At 47.4% G+C, this 20050-nt stretch overlaps 1 protein-coding gene across 1 annotated transcript in view; it reads left to right on the plus strand.

Annotated features, from left to right (window-relative positions):
* LOC126536044 (glutamate receptor 1-like) overlaps positions 1 to 20050 on the plus strand; it is a 45260-nt gene that overhangs the window by 12272 nt on the left and 12938 nt on the right. Inside the window, exons 5-10 of the mRNA XM_055073284.2 lie at positions 526 to 663; positions 1151 to 1462; positions 5301 to 5408; positions 12531 to 12647; positions 15702 to 15917; positions 19459 to 19817. Coding sequence (XP_054929259.2) covers positions 526 to 663; positions 1151 to 1462; positions 5301 to 5408; positions 12531 to 12647; positions 15702 to 15917; positions 19459 to 19817 — 1250 coding nt within the window. The remainder of the gene's footprint in view (positions 1 to 525; positions 664 to 1150; positions 1463 to 5300; positions 5409 to 12530; positions 12648 to 15701; positions 15918 to 19458; positions 19818 to 20050) is intronic.

A 20050-nucleotide genomic window follows, 5' to 3' on the forward strand; every position in this document is an offset into this window, starting at 1 on the left:
CGCTGCTCACTGCATTACTTCTTGTTTCCGTTTTTTATTTGCTGTGCTGACGTAGGTTTCAGTGTCCGGACCGTGCAAATGGGATGGCAATCTGCGATCCTCATTGGATTGGACGTTCACATGTGACTCGTATAGCATGATCTCTGACTCTGAATAGAGTGTGACAGGCCGTCCTTGACATACGTAATGCTATAGTTCTGTGATCCCCTTACTTTTGTGCCTTTATTTAAACTTAGTGGCGGGTGATATTTTTATTGTTTGTGTCTTATTCGGTTATTCAGTGGCCTTTTCCTTTATCTCGCATCATTTATTGAACATCATGTGCAGTTGCTACAGGCGCTATGGTCACGATGTTGTCTACCATGTGTCCTACTGCGTGAGCTGTTAAGACAAACGTGACGATTTTTATGCCCTTTGATTTCAACGAATTTTGTCGTCGTCTTAGCAGCCCTTGTTTTGCCGTCTAGCGAAGAGGACAGTACAGCATTTGCCTGACAGTATACGTGTTACCACGCCTCATTTCAGGTTGTTAACGAGCTCACCTACGACAAGATTCCCGAGTTTGCAGCAGTGAACATCACTGCGTTGCGGCTCGTCAGCGAGGACGTCTCCCAGCAGTCGTCCATGGATCCCTCACAGGAGCTCAGGGAGAAAAGAATCACGGTGCGGGTCATCCTCGCTTGTTGCAGCGTTCTAGCCTACCTTTGCGTGCTCTTCACTTTAACTCGAGTCACGTCGATGTAGTTGGTGTAACATCATGAACGCGAGTGTGGGGGGGGGGGGGGGGGAAGGGTTGCCGCAAGGCACGTGACCTCTATAGAGCAACATGGGTACGAGCGCCAAATACCTAAAGTTCTTAAAAGTGCAAACAGACGGAAAAACGAACGGAAGACTACGCAGCGTTTATAAGAGGCATGTTCAAAAGCAGGGCCTAGTGTGAGGTTGGAAGCCGACTCCGGTGAAATCACTTGCTTGCCATGCATTGAGATATTGTGAAATTTTCTTTAAAAGATGGACGTCTGCCAAGTTCGGCAGCGTACGCATGCGGTTTACTAGCCATCACAATGTGCATGGTTCAGCGCGCGACCTTTGAGGAGGAAGGTTCTCTTGCAACGATCGCTGGAAGATGTTTGTATCGATTTCCACGCAGCTAGAAGAGGCGCTCATTCAAGATGCGGCGTCTCTGATAGTGGAGACGTACAAGGGCCTGAAGCTGCGAAGCGTGGTGCCGCACCGGTATTCGTACATCTTTGAGGACCACGAGGACGACGATTCGCTGGCAGCGGCGACCAGGAGAGACGGGGGCCCGTCGGCGGTGCTCCAGCCTCCACGGCTCGAAGCCGAGCTGCTCGAGGAAGGCGCCCAGGCGGTGCCGCAGTCGGACGCGCCGCACCAAGGCTGTGGAGAGCGGCCGTCGGTTCCGCAGGAACTTGGCGAGATCATCACTAAACATCTTCGAGGGGTAGGTGTATATATATATATATATATATATATATATATATATATATATATATGACGTACTCACATTTCTCTTCAGTTGTTGAAATCAGTTGTTACAAGAATTGCGTACTGGTTAAGGGCTTTATAAGCATTTCCAGCGACAAAAAAAAAAAAAAAGAAAGCTAGGAAACCAAGCAAATCGACAGACAGATGCTGGTTACCATTGTCTTTCAGTCTACTTGCTTGCTTTCCTGTTGCTTTCGCTGGAAATTCTTATAATGCACGTAACGCAGAAACAACATGCCCAAGTTTCAGCTCTAAAGCATTACTAGTGTTCTTACATATTCATAGGTTGAATAAGTAATGCACCGAAGTGATGGCGCAGAAAGGCTTTCAACACGGCTTGAAAATGTCAGGTATTTGAGGCATATTTTGCATGTGTAGCGCTGTCCAACAAAACTCAACGCGCTGTACCGTGACCATAAATGTGCAGCCATCTATCTTAGCAAGGAGCTTTCCTTCCCGCCCCCCCTTTTTTTTCCGAGTACAGTCCATTTTTTCTTTTTGATCAATTTACTGTGAGACGCACCAATACTCATGATTGGTTGGAATTCGACAGCATATTTCCTAAAAGTATTGCGTTTGGCAGTTCTTCGTGTCTCTAGGGAAAGGTAATCTAGCCGACAATCTTAGCCCTGACTGTCGTACTTCTCTGACGTTGGTGTACTGCGAGAGTTTCGAAGAACATGCGAGACTTTCGAGACGAATATGCGAGACTTTAGAAAAACAAATCGAATAGTGTCCTTTTATATTCGCTATGTGAATCGAATAGTCACTATTCGTAAATACGAATATTTTTGTAATAGTCAAGTCTTTGATTATTTCAGAGTGTCACCTGTCCGCAATAAAATATAAAATTTGATAACAAATACGACAAATTTCATTCCCGCGAACACAGTACAGGCATAAACATGAAAGCTCGGTTGAGCGGGCTCCGGCAGCCAGACATTACCGGCTATGTGGCAATCATTCGCACTATCCGGTGAGTCCTGTGTATGCGAACAAACGGCTAAATTCTTCCGAATTCTTCATTTGTGTTTCATTGCGATGACTATTTTATGGACACTCCACGCGCATTTCTGCCGTTGGCGTCGTCGTAGCCGTCGCCGTCAAGTTCCGTATAAAGTCCAGGGGCGATAACACCGTCGCTATGGGCTGTACGTACGAGCCAAAGCGCGCGAGGGCAGCAGACGATTGCAGCTATATCTACCGCGCGCAAGGAAGGAAAGCTCAGATGGAACGCGCCGTCTTTTGTCGTGAGAAAGGCTGTGTGGAGATGGAAGGGAGGGAGGGAGGGAGGGAGCGGGACCGAGTTGTACTTCAGCAGCAACTGCGTATTTCGCGATAGCGCGCAAGTGGAACCGACAATCACGGCTCAATCTCGCGCGCGCAAGGGAGGAAAGCGGGGAGACATCGCGGGAGGTAGGGGGCGTTCTGCTCCGGCAGCAAATGCGTACTGCAGTTGGAAGCGATCTGCAGATGGCTCGTACCTTGGTGCGTGCTGCGTTCTCGCCGCTCAGTTTACGTTGAAGCCATAGATAGCACGAAGGTCACTTCGAAGGTCACACGAAGTTTATACGGCCGATAAAACTACTATCCTTACTTCGCATAGCTGTCTACTAATTCGCTATCGCAGTCGATCCTTCGCCTGTCGGGCGAAACTGCGACTTTTTATTGTGATAGCAATTATATGAACGCTCCAAGTACATTTCTGCCGTCAGTGTCGCCGTCACCGTGAGGTTCCGTATAAAGTCCAAGTGGGATAAAATCGTCGCCGCGCGGTGTATGCTGTATGTGCGAGTGAAAGCAGGCGAGGGTGGGCAGGCGATCGCGGCTCAGTCTCGCGCACTAAAGGGAGGAACGCGGGGAGAAAGGGCGCCGTTTTCCATCGCGCGCAAGGCCCCGGGGGGAGGGGGGCTGCGTTCTACTCCGGGCCTCTGTATCTTGAAAGCCATCTGCGAAGGGCACCGAGTCCGCCGTGTTCTTTGGGTGGTTTGCGTTGATGCCGCAAGCAGTGAAGGTGAATGCGCTCGCTGCTGCTGCCGCCCTTCTGGACTCCGGTGTTTTGACAGCGAGTTTCCGCGGTCATCAAGTGAGATGGGTTCATGTCTGCTTGTGCGCGCGCGATCGTGCTTGTTAATTTAGTTAGTATGCCTATGTTCACAAGTTTATACGGCCGACAAGATTACTATCGTTACTTCCTATAGCTGTCCACTAGTTTGTTATCGCAATCCATGCTTCACCTTTCGAGCGAAACTGCGACTTCTTAAATAAAGAACGCTTCATAACTGTGCGATGTAACTACAGAAGCTTGCTGACGTTATCAATACTAGGAAGCGAACATCGTTTTATAAACATTTCGATAAGACCTGCTAATTAGTAGAAAATTGTCCTAAAGGTATTCGACAGTCGATTGAATTCGCTGTTGGCATTATTCGATACGTATTCGATTCGGTCTCAAAAAATTACTATTCGCACACCATTACTAATAAGCATACATTTTAAGCGGCCAAAAGGTACAGTGCAACAGACAAGAATCATGGATGCAAAGTGAGAATGCCGATCATCTCGTTCATATAATTACATGTGTCTATAACCTAAAGTCCCAGCGTGCAGTGCTATCTTTAAAGTCACCACGGGGGTCAAATAATGTGACATGGTTTACACATGGTCCGCCTCCCCCCTTCCCCCCAAATAAAAAGAAACAAGATTTGACAACTGTACTATTTGGCACATATAGTTTCCTACAATTAGTAGATTGAACTCTGGCACTGCCATTGTTCAACCACCATGAGAATGACGGGTAGTACATGAATTTTTGTGATCTTCGTGCTTGCGGCTTCAGACGTTGTAGCTTCGTTTATGACGCTTTATCTGGGCCTAAATAGGTCTGAAGTTCAAATCAATATTTTCTTATTTTAGTGCAAAACGTAATAAAACTGTGCAAACACGCATAATCGCTGCTGATTGCAGTGATTCTACTTGTAATGGCGTAATGGTTTCAACGTTTGGCTTCTGCTCTAGATGTCCTGTGTTCGAATCCTGCCGTCGGATAATTTTGATAATGTTTATTTAATTATTCATAACGGAGTACTTTCTTAAAAATTATCGCTTTGCGAAGTCACGAAGACATTGAAAGCCAGAAGGACGAAGATTAGGCAAATCCATGCGCTGCCCATAATTCTCACGCTGGCTGAACTACCCTAGCTGCTTGCAGCTCCCGTAGGCACTAGCGCCACTGTTCCCTCTAGTATGTGTATGAAACCTTGCCATGTTGCATTTACGCCAGATCGCCGTCTTAATCATAAGTCGCACATCTGAAACGTGAAGCAAGTGGCGGCCTTTCGAGATTACGTTTTTACAGAGCGGAATGATTTGATGCCACGTCATGCAAACAAACGCTCATATTTTAGTCCATTTTGCTGTTGCCGCCAAACCTACTCTTTAAGCTGCTTTGCTCATCAGTCGTCATTATAATCAGTCATCGGCATTCATCGTCACCGAACCCGCGAAATCAAAGCTTACGAAAAGGTGCAGCGGTGCTTGAGTGCGATATGAGGCAAGAGATATGTGAGGAGAAGATCGTAAAACACGAGTGATTAAATACCTTGGGAACCCAGCGCTCGCATACAAGGGCGCTGTTCACCAAATGATGGATGAATGTATAAGAGAAATCATTCTGATGCGACTTCCACATAATAAGTTTTTTACATGTGAAAGCGCCATTTAGTTGGCACGTTTGACATCCTTTAGTTACAGGGTTCGTATAGACCTTTTTCCTATTTTCTTTTGTCTTTCAGAGGAGCTTCCAAGGTCTGACTGGTCCTATTCGTTTCACGAATGACGGATGCAGAATTGACTACAAAGTGCACATTGTTCAGTTAAACACCACGAATGAGGCTTTCAAGGTGAGTTGCAACCGCAAAAATCAACTTTCGCGGTCACTGTTCAACAATACGCTCCAACATGTTTACAGTCATGGTGTAAGTTTATATAGCGCTTATATATGCGGGAACGCAAAAAAGCAAATTTTGTCAAGTGAGACATCATCTTCTACTAATCTCAACACTTGATATCGCCCTTCCTGTACTGCCTCAGCCTTTCCATATTTTCATGAATTGCTCGAAATGTATAAGATACGTACGCGCACACACGCGCGCACACGCACAAGCACACACTCATGCGCGCGCGCAGAGCAAGTGTCAGTAGAAGGAAATGTACACTCGCCAATTCAAAATAAAACACACGTTGTCATTTCTGTGCCCTTACGAGTCCCTTGATGACAAAACGAAGTGCGCAGAAACAGCGGTTATAAATGTACTGGACGTAACATCTTTGAACATCAGGGAGAGGGCCCTTCGTTCTATTTAGGGCATGCGTAGCAGACTGCATGTGCAATAATTCTAGAAGGAGCTGGGATGACAAATTATTTTATTTGACGATGATAGAGGCTGATTTCCAGGTAATTTAATGGTCTTTTTTCCTGGGGTTCACCCAAGGCATTCGAGAAACGGTGTCCCTTGGCCCCGTCATTCTGGTTCTATTTTAGCCATTTTCAAGCGAAGTTTGATTGGCACACAAGTGGCGCTGTCCTGGTCACGTACAAAAACTCAGTTCCTCCAAGAGCAGAGCAGCTGCGGGAAAGGGCGGTTTCATGAGTTGACAGCTGCACCGGTGCCGGAACGTGAGTCATTAGCATGTGTTCCAGCTGGATAGGCGCGCGCTCACGCCACGCGCGCAGCCAATCAAAGTCGTTTCTATTCCGCCGGCGAGGAAAAGGGCTGGAAAGGGTATCGCGCGCGCTGTGCCGGCTTCGTTTCCGTTCAGTTCAATATCGGAAAACGGATGGGTCGGCCATGCTTTCTGCGTTCCCCAGAGGAACGGGCAACCTTCGACGAGCGGCGGCGAAAACTCGCCCGTGAAAGGGATCGCAGTCGGCGCGCTGATACAGCCGTTAGAGCCACCCGAGCTGAGGCAATCCGATAGCAACGCGAAGACGATCCCGAGTTGAGGGAGCGGGAGGCCGAAGTAATCCGGCACCGTTACCTGTGCGTGAGTTAGCCGTGACGAAGATCAGCTGCACGCAGGACAAGCTTCGCTTACCCCCATTTTCCGGTAGGGGAAAGGTTGGTCATTTTCCTTAGATTTCCGGTTTCGCCAATATAACTTGCCTGGCAACCTTAACACAGGACTCTGTAGGCAACACCAGGGAAGTTTTCTTTTCCAATGCGGTCGTCAACTCAGCCACGCTGGTGGATTAGCTAGTGTGCAGGAAGATGGACGTCATAATCTTTGACGATTCTTGAGAATGATTTGCTCACACCGGTGACGTATGAGATCGATGCCCGCTTCTTTCGTGCGGTACTTGCAGCGGTAGGACTAGCAGAATGGTTAGCAGCGCTTGTTTCTTGGCACCTAATTAGTTGATGAGGGTATCCGTTGTTGGCCAAGTAGTTTCAGAATTTTTGGAGTTTGAGGTTGCACGCCTCAGCTGTGGAGCACAGGCAGAAAGTACGCTCATGTAGTACCGGTGCTACGGAGCCTTTGTACCCGATAGGATGCGTTGAATTCAAGTTGAGGTATTCGACCATGGGTGTAGCTTTGCATATTCGTGCGCAACCCAAAGTATATTAATACCTTTGTTTGCTCATGAAACACGCGGACGAAGGACGCGGCTAGACGACACGAGTGCAAACTCGGGTAAATCTCATTGAAGGAACATTATTTAAAGCACCTTACTAGCGTCATTTGATGGTGAAACTATAGCAGATGACGGTTTTCGGTGGACACTATTATAATATACAGGGTAACTGAGATGTAGACAACCAGGAGTCATAAAAAAAGGAAAGTGGGAGAAACAGAGATGGTGAATTGAATGAAAAGGGTTGAAGCAACAGAAAATAAACAACCGTGGAGATTTACAAAAAAAACGGCAAGAAAGAAGTCAAGAGTAAAAATCTTTACGATGACGCAAAGCGCAGCGCCTTGCTATTTGAAGCCCGAGCTGGCTGAATGAGCACAAAACCATAGCGGAGAAAATATGCGCCACAGCATGAGACGTGCGTGGGCTGCAAAAAAAAAAAAAAAAAAAAAAAAAAAAATCGGACGGAACCTAAGCACTTATGAGCTGTGAATGCCAAATCATTAATGCTGAATTGAACGCCACTGAGTGGTGCTTTAAGTTATGTTCTCCTCGCGAGCAAGGAAGCGCGTTGAGACGTGCTTGGCCAACGCCTCCTAGATAGCGCAAGGCCGGTGCACTTCATTCTGTAACGTCATGCTACCTTGCCCGAGTGCCATAGAATCTGATGTGAACGCTCCTGAGTAAGCCGCAGTGGTTTTGACGTCACCGCTTTCGTCACGCAAGGCCTGGCAATTTAAATTTCGGTTCAAGTAGCATGATATCATAAAGCAGAGTGCAGAGGCCTGTTATCTATGAGGCGCCGTTTTAGCCCAGTTGGTAACACAGTCGGCTTCTGAGCGTGGGGTCGTAGGTTGGAAACTCGCTACCTCCACCACTACCACCAATCTCTTGATGCGAAAGCATGAAATGGCCCATTGAGGGAAAAGGCCGGTATGTACAGCAGCGATACAGTACCTAAATTCCCATTGGAACCGACGCCCCCTCACGTGCACGCCTCGACATAGCAGTGGGTGAAAGTGAACTGCTGCCGCACTGGCGCACCTGTTGCTGCGTGAAGGGAGAGGGAATCGCACGACGCACGTCACCCTCGCTCTCGGAAACCTGTGTTATCCGCGCGTTCCTGGTACGTGCAAGCTCTCGCCTGCGTTCTAACCTTGCCTCGGAAATATCTATAAAGAAAAATAATACATAAAAGCACAGAATAAATTTCAAGTGGCTGCGGGAACAGCTATTCAGAGCTATTAAACCTCTATAAGGGGGTAAGATATCAATATCCCCCACCACATCTCCTCCTCCTCCCAATATCCCCCACCCCACCTCCTCCCAAAGGAGGAGGCCGCAGGATGGCGGAGACTGCAAACGGGCTCCTTCCCAAACTTACACATACTAAGTAGGATGTTCCCCACGCAGTATAGCGCAACCTGTCCGTGGTGTGGAGCTAAACCAACATTATACCACATTACATGGGAGTGTACAAGAAACCAGGCATTCCACAAACACAAAACACCAAGTGCGGAGCAATGGGAGAGCTGGCTCACCAGCCGCGAGCTAGAGGCTCAAAGAGCTCTAATAGCGCACGCGTGCGAGGCGGCCCGGCTCAGTGGAGCCCTGGACTAGGGGCCCATCCATGGCTGAAGAGGACCCAAGCTTCAAGAATGAAGACTTCGGCCTCGACCTGCTAAAACCTTAAAAGAGTCAATAATGTTTTCCATTCCGTTCCATTCCATTCCATTCAAGTGAAAAACGTTGCCAGTAGTTACTTAATTACAAACCCATGGCACCACGCTCAGAAGCCGAGTGTCTTACCCACTGGGCCAAACCAGCGCCTCCAATATAGCGAGCCTGTGCAGTCTGCTTTATGCCACCATGCTGCTTAGACCGAATTTCCATTGCCAAGCCCTGCCTGACGAGAGCGGTGGCGTCAAAATCCCCGCAGCTTACTCGGGAGCGTCCCATTAGATTCTATGGCAGTCAGGCAAGGTATCATGATGTCACGGATCGAAGTGTACCGGCCTTGTGCTATCTGGGAGGCGTTGCTAAAGCCCCAACCAGACGTACGCGCTGGTACGCGGCCGCACGCGCAGCGTCGCGTCTGAATGCGTACGGCGTCAGGCGCGGTGGCTGCATCGCATGTTGACGTGCGGCGGCGTGGAGACCTTGCACTGCTAGGTTTCTTGCGTCCGCGCCGGAAGCTGCTGCTCGCGTCACCCGCCCGACGCGCCTCACGTGACGACGGTGAACCAACGTGACTTCCGGAACGATTCTTCGCGCGGCGTGCAGGCAAGCCCGGGCAAGCTGCGTGGGTTGTGATCGGAGTTCCGCGCGGCTCTTGGTCTTTTTTGATGACAGCCGCCGAAGTCTTCACCCGCAACGGTTGCATTATTATCGAAATGTACATCGCCGAAGTTCGGGACCTGACACAGCATGCAGAACATGTAAGGCACAGACCAGGCGAGTGATGCTATGCCGACGCTGCTGCAGGTTTCAACGAGTTCACAATATTGACAGTTGAAAGCACTTCTTGTTGGGCTAGTTGGTAGCTGTTCGTTGGTAGCTGTTCACTTCTTGTTAGGCAGTTGAGCTGACTGAACCACTAAGAGTGCTGCAACACAATTTTTTTAAAATATAAAGCTAATTTTAGGTTAAGACTTATTGCGTGCTATTGCCATCTTTAGCACATTGCTTAGCGTGAACGTTAAGCGTAGGCTGGGCTGCCTTTAGTCGCCGCGACGAAACACGCGGCGACGAGCGCGTGGCAGCGCCTGCATCGTTTAGGTGCGCGCCTTCTTCCTCTGCCGGGCCAAATATATTTTTCTAGGTGGCGTTGGCCGGGCGCGACGCGACGTCGAGTGAGCGCGGTGCGTGCGAACGCGTTCCAACGCGTACGTCTGGCTGGGGCTTAAGCCGCCAAGCGTCTCAACGCGCTCGCTTGCCCATGAGGAGTTCATAACTGGAAGTACTGCTCAGCGGCGTTCAATTAGACATTATTGCTTTCGCATTCGCAACTCCTAAGAAGTGCTTAGGTTCTCTCGGACTTTATTCCTTTCGAATGTACTGTTTTTTTTTTTTACATTGATTTCGTTATAGCGCTTCCCGAGGCGAAATTAGAACTCATGCGAGAACTTGCGCGGACAAGGAACGTGTGGATTACACAGGCTGCCGAGAGCGAGAGCGAGGGGGACCTGGCGTCACGTCAGTGCCCTCTCCCCTCAGGCAACACTTGCTGCCGCTTGCGCGCTAGCGCGTGAGTAGGTGTCCCCTTTCGCTCGCTCTGCTCCCTCAAGGCGCGCACGTGACCTAGCGTTGCAGCCAATGGGAATTTAGGGGTCGTGCCGCTACTACAAATGTCGGCTTTATCCCTCATAGGGGAAAAGCGGGCCTTTCCGGCCTTTTTGATGCTTTCGCACCAAAAAGACCAGAAAAAACTATGCACGTGGTATTGAAATGCCAAGATATTCAACCAGCGAGGCCCGCAGGGAGTGTTGGCCTTCCAGAAGCTTTGGGATTTAAATAACATAGGATAATTAGGCGGCCAGCAGTCAAGTTGAGCGAGAGACGATTAAAGTGTTGGCAACAACAACAAAAAAAAGCAGGGAGGAGATTCATTGAACGGGAGCCTTTGCAAGCGTAGGCAATGATACAATATAGTGATAGAGGTTTTCAGGACTGCTATGTTGCCGTGAACCTCCTTTTCCACGGTGAACTGTATTGTTCTGTAGAAGGAGTTCAAATGAGCCAGGAAACATGTGACGTTGTGTCGCCGAAGAACACAACAGTTGTCCACGTACCATAGAACTAATTTTAGGGCAGGCTGGAACGTGGCCAGGCCTTTTCCTCCAATGATTTCAAAGCAAGATTTGTGCTAATCGCCGACACATAGGCATCTACTGCTGTTGCAAAAGTCTGTCTGTAAAATACTTGGTTGAAGCTCAAATACACGTTGCGCGGGCAGAAGTCCAAGAGACGGCAGAGGTATTCAACTATGAAGTGAGTGCACGAAGCCAGCGTTGGATTCTTCAGGGCTTCTTTGTATCACTCGCCAGCGTACTCACCCGAGTCGCACGTGAAAGTAGATGGACATCAAGAAAAAGCACGACGTCTTTAGCTCCGATGACCGTGTTCTTTAACTTCACAACAAGGACTGTTGAGTCCTTCATATAACTGAACGACGGTCCTTGAAGTGCATCTGTAATCGTACGTCAAGTGTGTATCTAATCGCTGTTACTGTGCATTTCATTTTATGATCGAGGCGCTCCTACGGGCGCCGAAACGTCAATATGTGTTCTATTTTGAATTGACGAGTGTACGCTTTCTTCTTCTATGACCTTTCCTCACCAGATGATTTCTTGTCGAACCCTTGAATAGAAAGGAAGTGTTCACCACAATGTCCGTGCTGCAGTAAATCCCAATGACCTTGCGCATTTTTACAGTACAATCACAGCAATAGCTGCAGCATTGCAGCACCTAGAGATGACCAGGCTATTCACGCACTCCTTACTTTCCTTAAAGATGCGGACTTGGCTACCAGTTTGTTCCTCTTTTTTGTTCTTTTTTGCGAGTGTCGAGAGAACGGATATTTTTATAACATTCTTTTAATGGCTGGACGTGGAGTAGTTTTTTTTCTGTTCCTACTACTCTACTCCCCTCGTCTTCATTGTTTCACTTGAGGATTTTTGATTTGCTCCATCTAGTTCTTTCTTCCCTTATTACTATCTTCCATTTCTGCATTCTTGCTAAAGAATAGGCAGGCCCTCCCTGGTGGCAGTTGCCAGCCTGCTTCCTGCTTTTTCTTTTATTTTTCAATTGTATATGTGTTTTAGGCTAAATAATAATCGTAATAATTTACACAACGGCCACGCTAACGGCCACATGACGGTGCTATCGCTTCGCGGACGAGGAATCAAACCCCGCGGGGGGGGGGGGGGGGGGCAGTAAAGTACTCCTGTGGATCTTTTTCTGCTTTGTTGGCATGATTACGCCATCAATTACCTACGCAAGGCCACACATTGCGAGACAAGGAGCAAGAAAGCAGCTGGAAATAACTATTTGCGCTAAATGCGACATTAGTTCGTTCATACACTTCTGTAGCGCCATGCATACGACACGCCATTGTTTCTGGAGCTCCACGTATACACCTCTTGACATTCGAGAGATAATGTTTTCAGACCAATTTCGTATTCTCAGCTATAAACGTGAGCAAGTTTATCTCGCATCACCCAGGATGTGTTTGGAGTGTCAATACTTTTTTTGCCCTAATTAAACATATTGCGTGGTGACGGTAGAATGTCGTCAGATTTGTTGAATGCCGTCAGTTTTACAACAACAAGATATAAACAATGAATGCTTTAGTGGCTTCGTTTCTACCCTATATTTGCTTTTCTTTCAGGTGGCAGAGTGGTCAGACACTAAGGCGTTCGAACCAGTGGTTAAGCCCCTCCAACCTTTGGTCAACATTACAGAGGAACTCAATAAGGACCGCGTGTACCTGGTACAGAGTGTTCTGGTGAGAAAGTGTTTGATGCCATTTTGTTTAGATGCCTCTCCCATTTTACTGGGAAAAGCAATTTTGAGCTTAGAAACGGCCCGATTGAATTCGTTCGTGCGTTTTCTAGTCGCGCTTTAGTGGTGGCTGAGCATGCGCATTGAATTCTGTAGAACATCGGGTTAGGATGACACTTGGCTGTGATGTGAAGGGGATATGTCTACGATATTCAGGTTACACGATAAAAGTCATAGTTAATTGTGCAATTCATTGAAAGTTAACAAAATCAAACAACACCCACCGTGTTACTTAAACATTTCATGTAATTGAAATAAATATTAGGCCACAGTAAAACCTTCATGGAATGAGCCGGTACTTTCCCCATGAAAGTATCGAACTTAAATTGGACCCACCAAGACGCCTAGGAAAGCTGTTATAAGAGAACTAAAAATTGGCATGCAGTGAGACTTCGTAAGAATTGAGTAAGTTGCATCATGTACTGAGTAGTTACAAAGACGTGGGAAAGTGGTGGGTACGCAAGAAGTGATTCAAGTCTAGTTAGTTGAAGTGTGCGGCAGGGATCATGGACATGCTAAAGCAATAGCTGAATAAAAAGTAAATTTTATATCTTGCTCAAACTTTTTCAGAGACGAGGGATGTATCACAAGACATTTATGGAGCAAATTTCAACTTCATGGAAGTATAGGCGACACGCAAGAAATGAACAAAATGTCGCGGAATCACTAGAGAGCCTTCTTAAAGGAGTAGGGGTGGGCGAGTATAAACATTTACGAATACTAGTGGAATATCAAACAGAAGATTGAATCGAATATCGAACAGTCAAATGCAGACGCATATATTTACAGCGGGAATATTTATTTCAGTAAAATTAGGTAACATGCTTGTACTGCAGGGGAAGCAAAAGACAGCTATCGCGGGCAATTGTGATCAGTTTTATAGACACCATCACTAATTGTCATTAAAAGAACTGCACGAATAGCTTCTCATGATCCTTAGAGCCTGTTTGCAAGCAAGCTCTTCAGGAATACATGGTTTCTGTTTGACTAGCTTTCGAAAAACTCTCAATCAACGCCTGTTGAAAAAAAAAATACATAAGAAAATGTGGAAGGAGAAAACAAAAAGTTGCTCAAGGGATTGTGTGCGGTATTTACACGGAAAAGGACCCGCTGCAACGAAAACAGCACTCGTTCTAGCATAAAACATCAAACTGCTACATGACTAGACTGCGAGGAACACTACATGACAGACTACAAGCAAAGATCACTTGTTGCAACGTAGGCTTCGACCGGGAAACCGAAAACAAAGCTTACATTCGCCATTTTGATTCTGCATTGTTTCGAAAACATTTGCCGTCGTTTCACTTATCATAATTTGCGATACTTTTTTTAGCAGACGGAGAACAGTAAGCCGACTTCAACAGTGAGATGTTGCGAAACATTTGGTGTTTCGATATTCAAAAATACCTAATTGTTCATTTTCGAATAAAAATGCGAATAGATAGTGTGTATTATTCGATTCGAGTTAAGAGTAAATAACGTCGAAGCTACCCGGCCAGAGTCGAATCCATCAGAGAGCCACTGCGTGGCTTTAAAAATTGCTTTACAAAATCTCAAATAGTTAATTTGTGTTATTCAGAGCGAGGTGCACTCAGCGATGGCGGTGCTGGTGGAGAATGGAGAAAGTGTTGCGTTGTCGCAGCAGCGAAGTGGAGGAAGCCGCGTGTCACGGTGTCATGATCCTCTCGGGTGGGTGGCAGCTTAGCTGATTAAGTAGTCTGCATTGCAGCATGAATATGAAAAGCAGGGCTGAGATCCGATAAGGAATTGTAACAGTCACTGCGGTCCGTGTCACTTCACTCTCTGTGCGGAGTGACTGTACTCGCTCGACAACTTTCGTAGCTCCCACTTCATCTCTCTTATAAGTATTAGTGATATTGAAACCAAGCCTTGGTGTATACAACGGAGGGCTACTTCATTACTATGGCTGCTTACATTAAATACCAAAATGCTATAACCCATTCTTAACATTAAGATATAAGTATCTGGCATAAGCTTTTGCCGCTTCAAATGAAAATAATATGTATGGATCTGGGAAACAAGCACCGCAGTCTTTTTTTTTTTTTTCATTCCCCTCTGGTTCCAAAATGATGGTGGTGGTAACGCGGAGCCTTGTAGTGCCCTGGTGCCGTCATACAGTAAAACAACTGATGCATTGTCACAGATATACGCCAGCTAAATAGCTAGAAGCAACGCTGTAGAGACAATGGGCCGCACAGGTGCCCTTCGAGACTTACATGGCGTCACCTTTGAGCCTGTTCGCAGCGACGCCTTTTTTCCGATCGCACTTCCGTGCTATCCGCTCTAAATAAATCAAAGTAGTATCGTTACAATCGTATGAGGTGTCGTGGCAGCGGTTCCAGGGGTTTTGACGTTGCAGATCTATTGCCGACATTCCCATTGCACAGTCACAGTGACTAATTTAAGTGTTTTGCCATTGGGGAAGGAACCCTTAATTTCGCGAAGTGTCAGAAGCAGTCACGCCACGTTCATTTAGCAGCTTCACGTGGTTCTCGGAATTGCCGTGTTCACTTTCCTACTGGCGTGCCATAAGCGATGCTGCAGCATTGTGCCTCTAAACTTAAGCACTTCTTAAACTGTGCGCATCTCTCATTTTATTTTATCTTCTACTCCGTCACCTTTTGCCCTGTGCAGAGCCGCAGGCTGGAGTATGGCGCGCTTCATAAGCAGATCGTGGTTTTGGCACGTAAAGCACCAGAATTTAATATTACACAACTCTCGCTGAGCCTGACCTCACGGCCTTCGTTGGAACGAATTCTCCATGCCCCAGCCTTTCCCTAAAGTTACCACTCTGGACACTATGATCACATCTTGTACAATGTCAAAGTGTGTGCAGTGATGCGACATACCCTCCAATAATTTGGAGCCAGAGTACCGCAATGCAGAGGCATTATGTGCGCAGGAAACTGGAACCTGTTTCAGCCTCAGCTTACTTGCCTGGCTACATTGCACAGCGCACTGTGGTGACTCCTCGCAGGACAAGCCGTACCTGATGGTGAGGGACTCCATTGACGGGCTGGAACGCACTGGCAACGATCGGTATGAAGGCTTCTGCAAAGATCTGATGGACGCCCTCGCCAGGGAGCTCCACATCAAGTACGAGCTGAGGGCAGCGGAGGAGACCGTCTACGGCCGCCGAGACCACAAGGTTCAAGGTGGTTGGACGGGACTCATCGGAGAAGTAGTGCGGAAGGCAAGGCGTCTCCGCTACGTACAAGTTTTCAGTTGTTTGTTGGTATTCGATAACACTAGAAATTTGGCTACAGAGATATCGGCTATCCGAGGACCTGGGCCAATGAGGAAAACTCGGATGGTAGAGAAAAAGACTAGCAACACAAAGAACATCTTTGTTTTTTTGCTAGTAGTTTTCTTTAGAATTTACCATACAATAAATGTCTAAAACGCCAGTGGCTCTTGCTGGCTAAGCGCGCGAACGAATTTTCTCGATGACATGCCTGGATAAATTCCTCACAAGAGTCGTAAATGTACATTTTAGTTGATGGCTTGTCAAAAGTTTAAAACTAATTTCTAGCAACTCAAGCACCTCCAGGCATTCTATGCATAGTATTCTAGAAGCGACTCGAAATTGGCGAGTCCCTTTCGGCGAGATGCAAATTCTGCGACTTTGCAGCTTAGGCTACAAAACCGTAAGCCAATTAGGCCGTAATTTGGTTACTGATTCGCACTACGATATACGGCGTGATCTTACAACTGCTCTAGTTTAGTAGTAGGAGGAGGAGGACGACGAGGAAATAAAGAGAGAAGGCAGGGATGTTAACCAGAAATGCGTCTGGTTGGCTACCCTACTCTAGGGGAGGGGAAAGAGGGAATATAAAGATAAAGTAGAGAGAGGGAGGGAGGGGAGGGGGAGGGAAACCGCGTTGAGCTCGCGCAGGCACGCGGAGGGCCTGAGAGAGTCAAAGACGTTCACGTAGGCCAGTCGCCCGCAAGAAAGGCAACAGTGCCTTCATAGCTTTGTGGGCCGACGAGGGATCGGGGCGGTCTTCAAGTAGCACCTGCACAGCCAACGGCCGATTGTCCAGTCGTTGCAATGCGATAGCTAACGTTTGTCTTTCCGACGGAAGTCGATTACACAATAAATGTTCGATGTGTCTGAGAATTGACTGCATGCTGTGTAAAGCCGGTCTCGGTTAGGAAAACATGGCCCATGTACCAGGACTTTCCGTGTCAATAAATTGAAGCGCACTGCGCAGAGCCGTGAGTTCTGCAGCCGTGGACGTCGTGACATGTGGCGTCTTGAATCGCAGTGTTACTCCTCCTGTCCGTATAAACACAGCACCCCCAGAACTGGTCGATGTGGTCGATCCGTCAGTATAGATGTGTACGTGGCTACTGTATTTCTCGTACACCAGGAGTAAGATCAATTGCTTTAGTGCAAGTGGTGGTAGGTCTGACATTTTCTGAAGTACAGGAATTCTGAGGTGCACTTCAGAACTGCACAAACACCATGGAGGAGACCCCGACCTTGCCGCAGGTGTGTGCCCCGATGTAAGCGAGGCACGATATGCACTGACAGTTGTGCTAAATGACGTGCGGGGTCTTTCCAAGGTGAGGGCGGCAAGGTGGTGGTAAGCGGTCCGAGCAGTGGGCCTGACTTATGCACTCATTGTCTCGACGACGATGTGCGTCGTGATTGAATAATATTGAGCAATGACAATAGTTTCAGCCGTGGACGCACTGCGTGGTAATCCAAGGCATATCCTCAGAGCTTGGGCTTGAATGCTCTGTATTGTACGCAAATTGTTTTTGTGTTCTGTTTTAAGGTTCGTCAATATACGTATACAAGGCAGGACGACAGAGTTCCATAGTGTAATTTAGCCACACCAAAAATTAGTCTAAATAAAAAGAAAGATGTTTTGAAAATCGGCCTTTCGTGATCAACTGAGCGGCACTTTGTTCTGCGCCTCCTGCTCCGTTGATGCAGCTGTACTCTCGTAGAGCGACGCAGTGCTTATATAGCTTCACCTTTGATGAAGTAACTTGTCTAAAAGGTAAATGTGTCACTTTCCTGAGCGTACGCAAACATTTAGTCAGCAGAGTCGTGCACTTCATGATCGATAGCCAACTCGTTGAGGCTGCGTAGACTGCACAGTTTCACGTAGCTGCGCAGTCCGTGCTAGCGACCCATATTTTTCACTGAGAGCATTGAAAGATTCTGGCCTTCATGCTTTCTTGCCTGTCGGACGCGACAATTCTAATGGAATGCGACAGTGCATTCAGAAACTCCCCCAGTTGCTTGAACTCCTACCTAGTGAAGGGCAGGCTGCTCTGTGATCGCGTCAGTTATACCAGGATTAGTTGGCGCCCTTTCTCCCGGACCGTTCTTATGCACGAACGAATTTTTGTGTACAGCTCGTGTTGCTTACAGTGAGAGAGATGTCGGACCCGTGAATAACGCACACAAACTGTAAGTTGGACTTGCCATCTACTGAGAAAAAACCTGCACAGCTAAATGAAAAATAATTCATAAAATTTCTAAGTTTTTAGGATTCTGGATTTGTATATACTGCACCCCATTCCTTGTATTTCACATGCACACGATCTGTAACTTGAATTTTTTTGTTATTTTTATTGTTGTTATTCTTTTGTACGTTCTGCTTCTGTCTCTTCTCCGAGATAGCAGTATTTGTCACTAACTAACTAACTAACTAACTAACTAACTAACTAACTAACTAACTAACTAACTAACTGACCAGATAAATTATCCCAGTCAATAGCATGCACCAGTGGATTGAGCGTATATATTTATAGGATTTGGTGGTGGGCTTTCTTGTCTGACATGGTAGCACTGTTGCTACCCTAGCGACACGTTGGCTATATCCTCGCCCGTCACTTTACATGAACACGACGTGGAGCTTGCACGGCGGATTTTAGGAAGAAGGTGCTTCGTGTATGCCACACCAAAACGAAAGCGGTGAAACGTTTCCGGACTTGACGATATCTTCACACATACAGTGAATTTAAGCCCATGGTCTACGGCATACACTATTGATCGTTTGGACGCTTCATCGAAACATGCCGCAGACTACCTTCTCGCAGAGAGCTTTCGTGGTATGTTTATAACCCCGCTGCTGAACAGCGGAATGGTACATTTTTCTCTTTTTTCAAGTGCACTTTCCGCGAATGCGTCCGCTCGTTCATTTCTAATTACGCCGGCATGACTGGGAACTCACTGAATTGCAATTTCGGGGCCTCGAGTTTCGCGAACATCTGAGAAATTTCTACGATTACTTCTGCTATTCTTTCTATTTCTGCACAGACCCTTCCCCGTTACAATAATATTTTCGTGAACGGTAAATAAACCACAGACTGTCGGTTGGGTTTCGTTTCTCGTTTATCGTAGATCTCCAAGTTACGATACGTCAGCTGTAATATTTTCAAAAACCACAGTGTTGCTGATGTTGTGCGTACCTGGCTTTCTGTTTCGTTGCCGTAATCATCAGCGCTCGGCATAATTTCGCCGTCGCAGCCTTACCAGGCGTCGAAGCTGGCGTCTCGAGGATACATGTCTTGTACATCCGTGCCCACATACCATTATTGTTCTTGTTAGACATTCTCCGGCTGCACAGATGGGTGACGATGTGCGAATTGTATTTTCGCGTGCAAAAGTGTACCAGCAGCGTATTCAGACTGTGCTTTCAACCAGAGCCCACTCATCGGCGAGCGCATGCGCCCGCACACTTGTCAAAGTCGACCATACGTCCACCACGCAGGAAGTGGACATGGGCGTCGCCGCCACCCTGGTCAAGGCTGAGCGCCGCGAGGCGGTGGACTTCAGCCTGCCCTTCCTGGAGACCGGCACCGCGGCGCTCGTTCTGCGAACCGAGCCCGTGCTGGGCCGCGGCATGCTCACCTTTCTGGCGCCCTTCTCGTTCGAGCTGTGGATCTTCTTCGTGTCCGGCCTGGCCGTCGTCATGCTCGTCATGTTCCTCGTGAGCTTCTTCACGACGCGAGCCTCTGCTGCTGCCGAAAAGCCAGGAGTCGAGCGGCATACGTCAGGCGCACTCTTCAAAAGTCTTTGCTACACGCTCGAGGCCTTCACGCCGCACTACATTGATTCGTATTACGCCAGGTGAGTCAGCCTCGAAGGTGCGTTACTTGTTCATCGTCGTCATAGTCGCACTTCACTTTAGTTATATGTAATTGCTAACACGTCTCCTACCGCGTAGGGAAAGACTTCCGTTTTCAGTTGCCATTACGTCACATGCACTTGTTGTTTCGCCGTCGTGAAATTTCTTGCGCCATCGTCTGACTATTTATGTCGTGGCGCTGACTTGCTGACACGCTTTCCATGTTATTATCCTA

The sequence above is a fragment of the Dermacentor andersoni genome, chromosome 4 (genome assembly GCF_023375885.2).
Source record: "Dermacentor andersoni chromosome 4, qqDerAnde1_hic_scaffold, whole genome shotgun sequence".
In the NCBI taxonomy this organism is placed as follows: Eukaryota; Metazoa; Arthropoda; class Arachnida; order Ixodida; family Ixodidae; genus Dermacentor; species Dermacentor andersoni.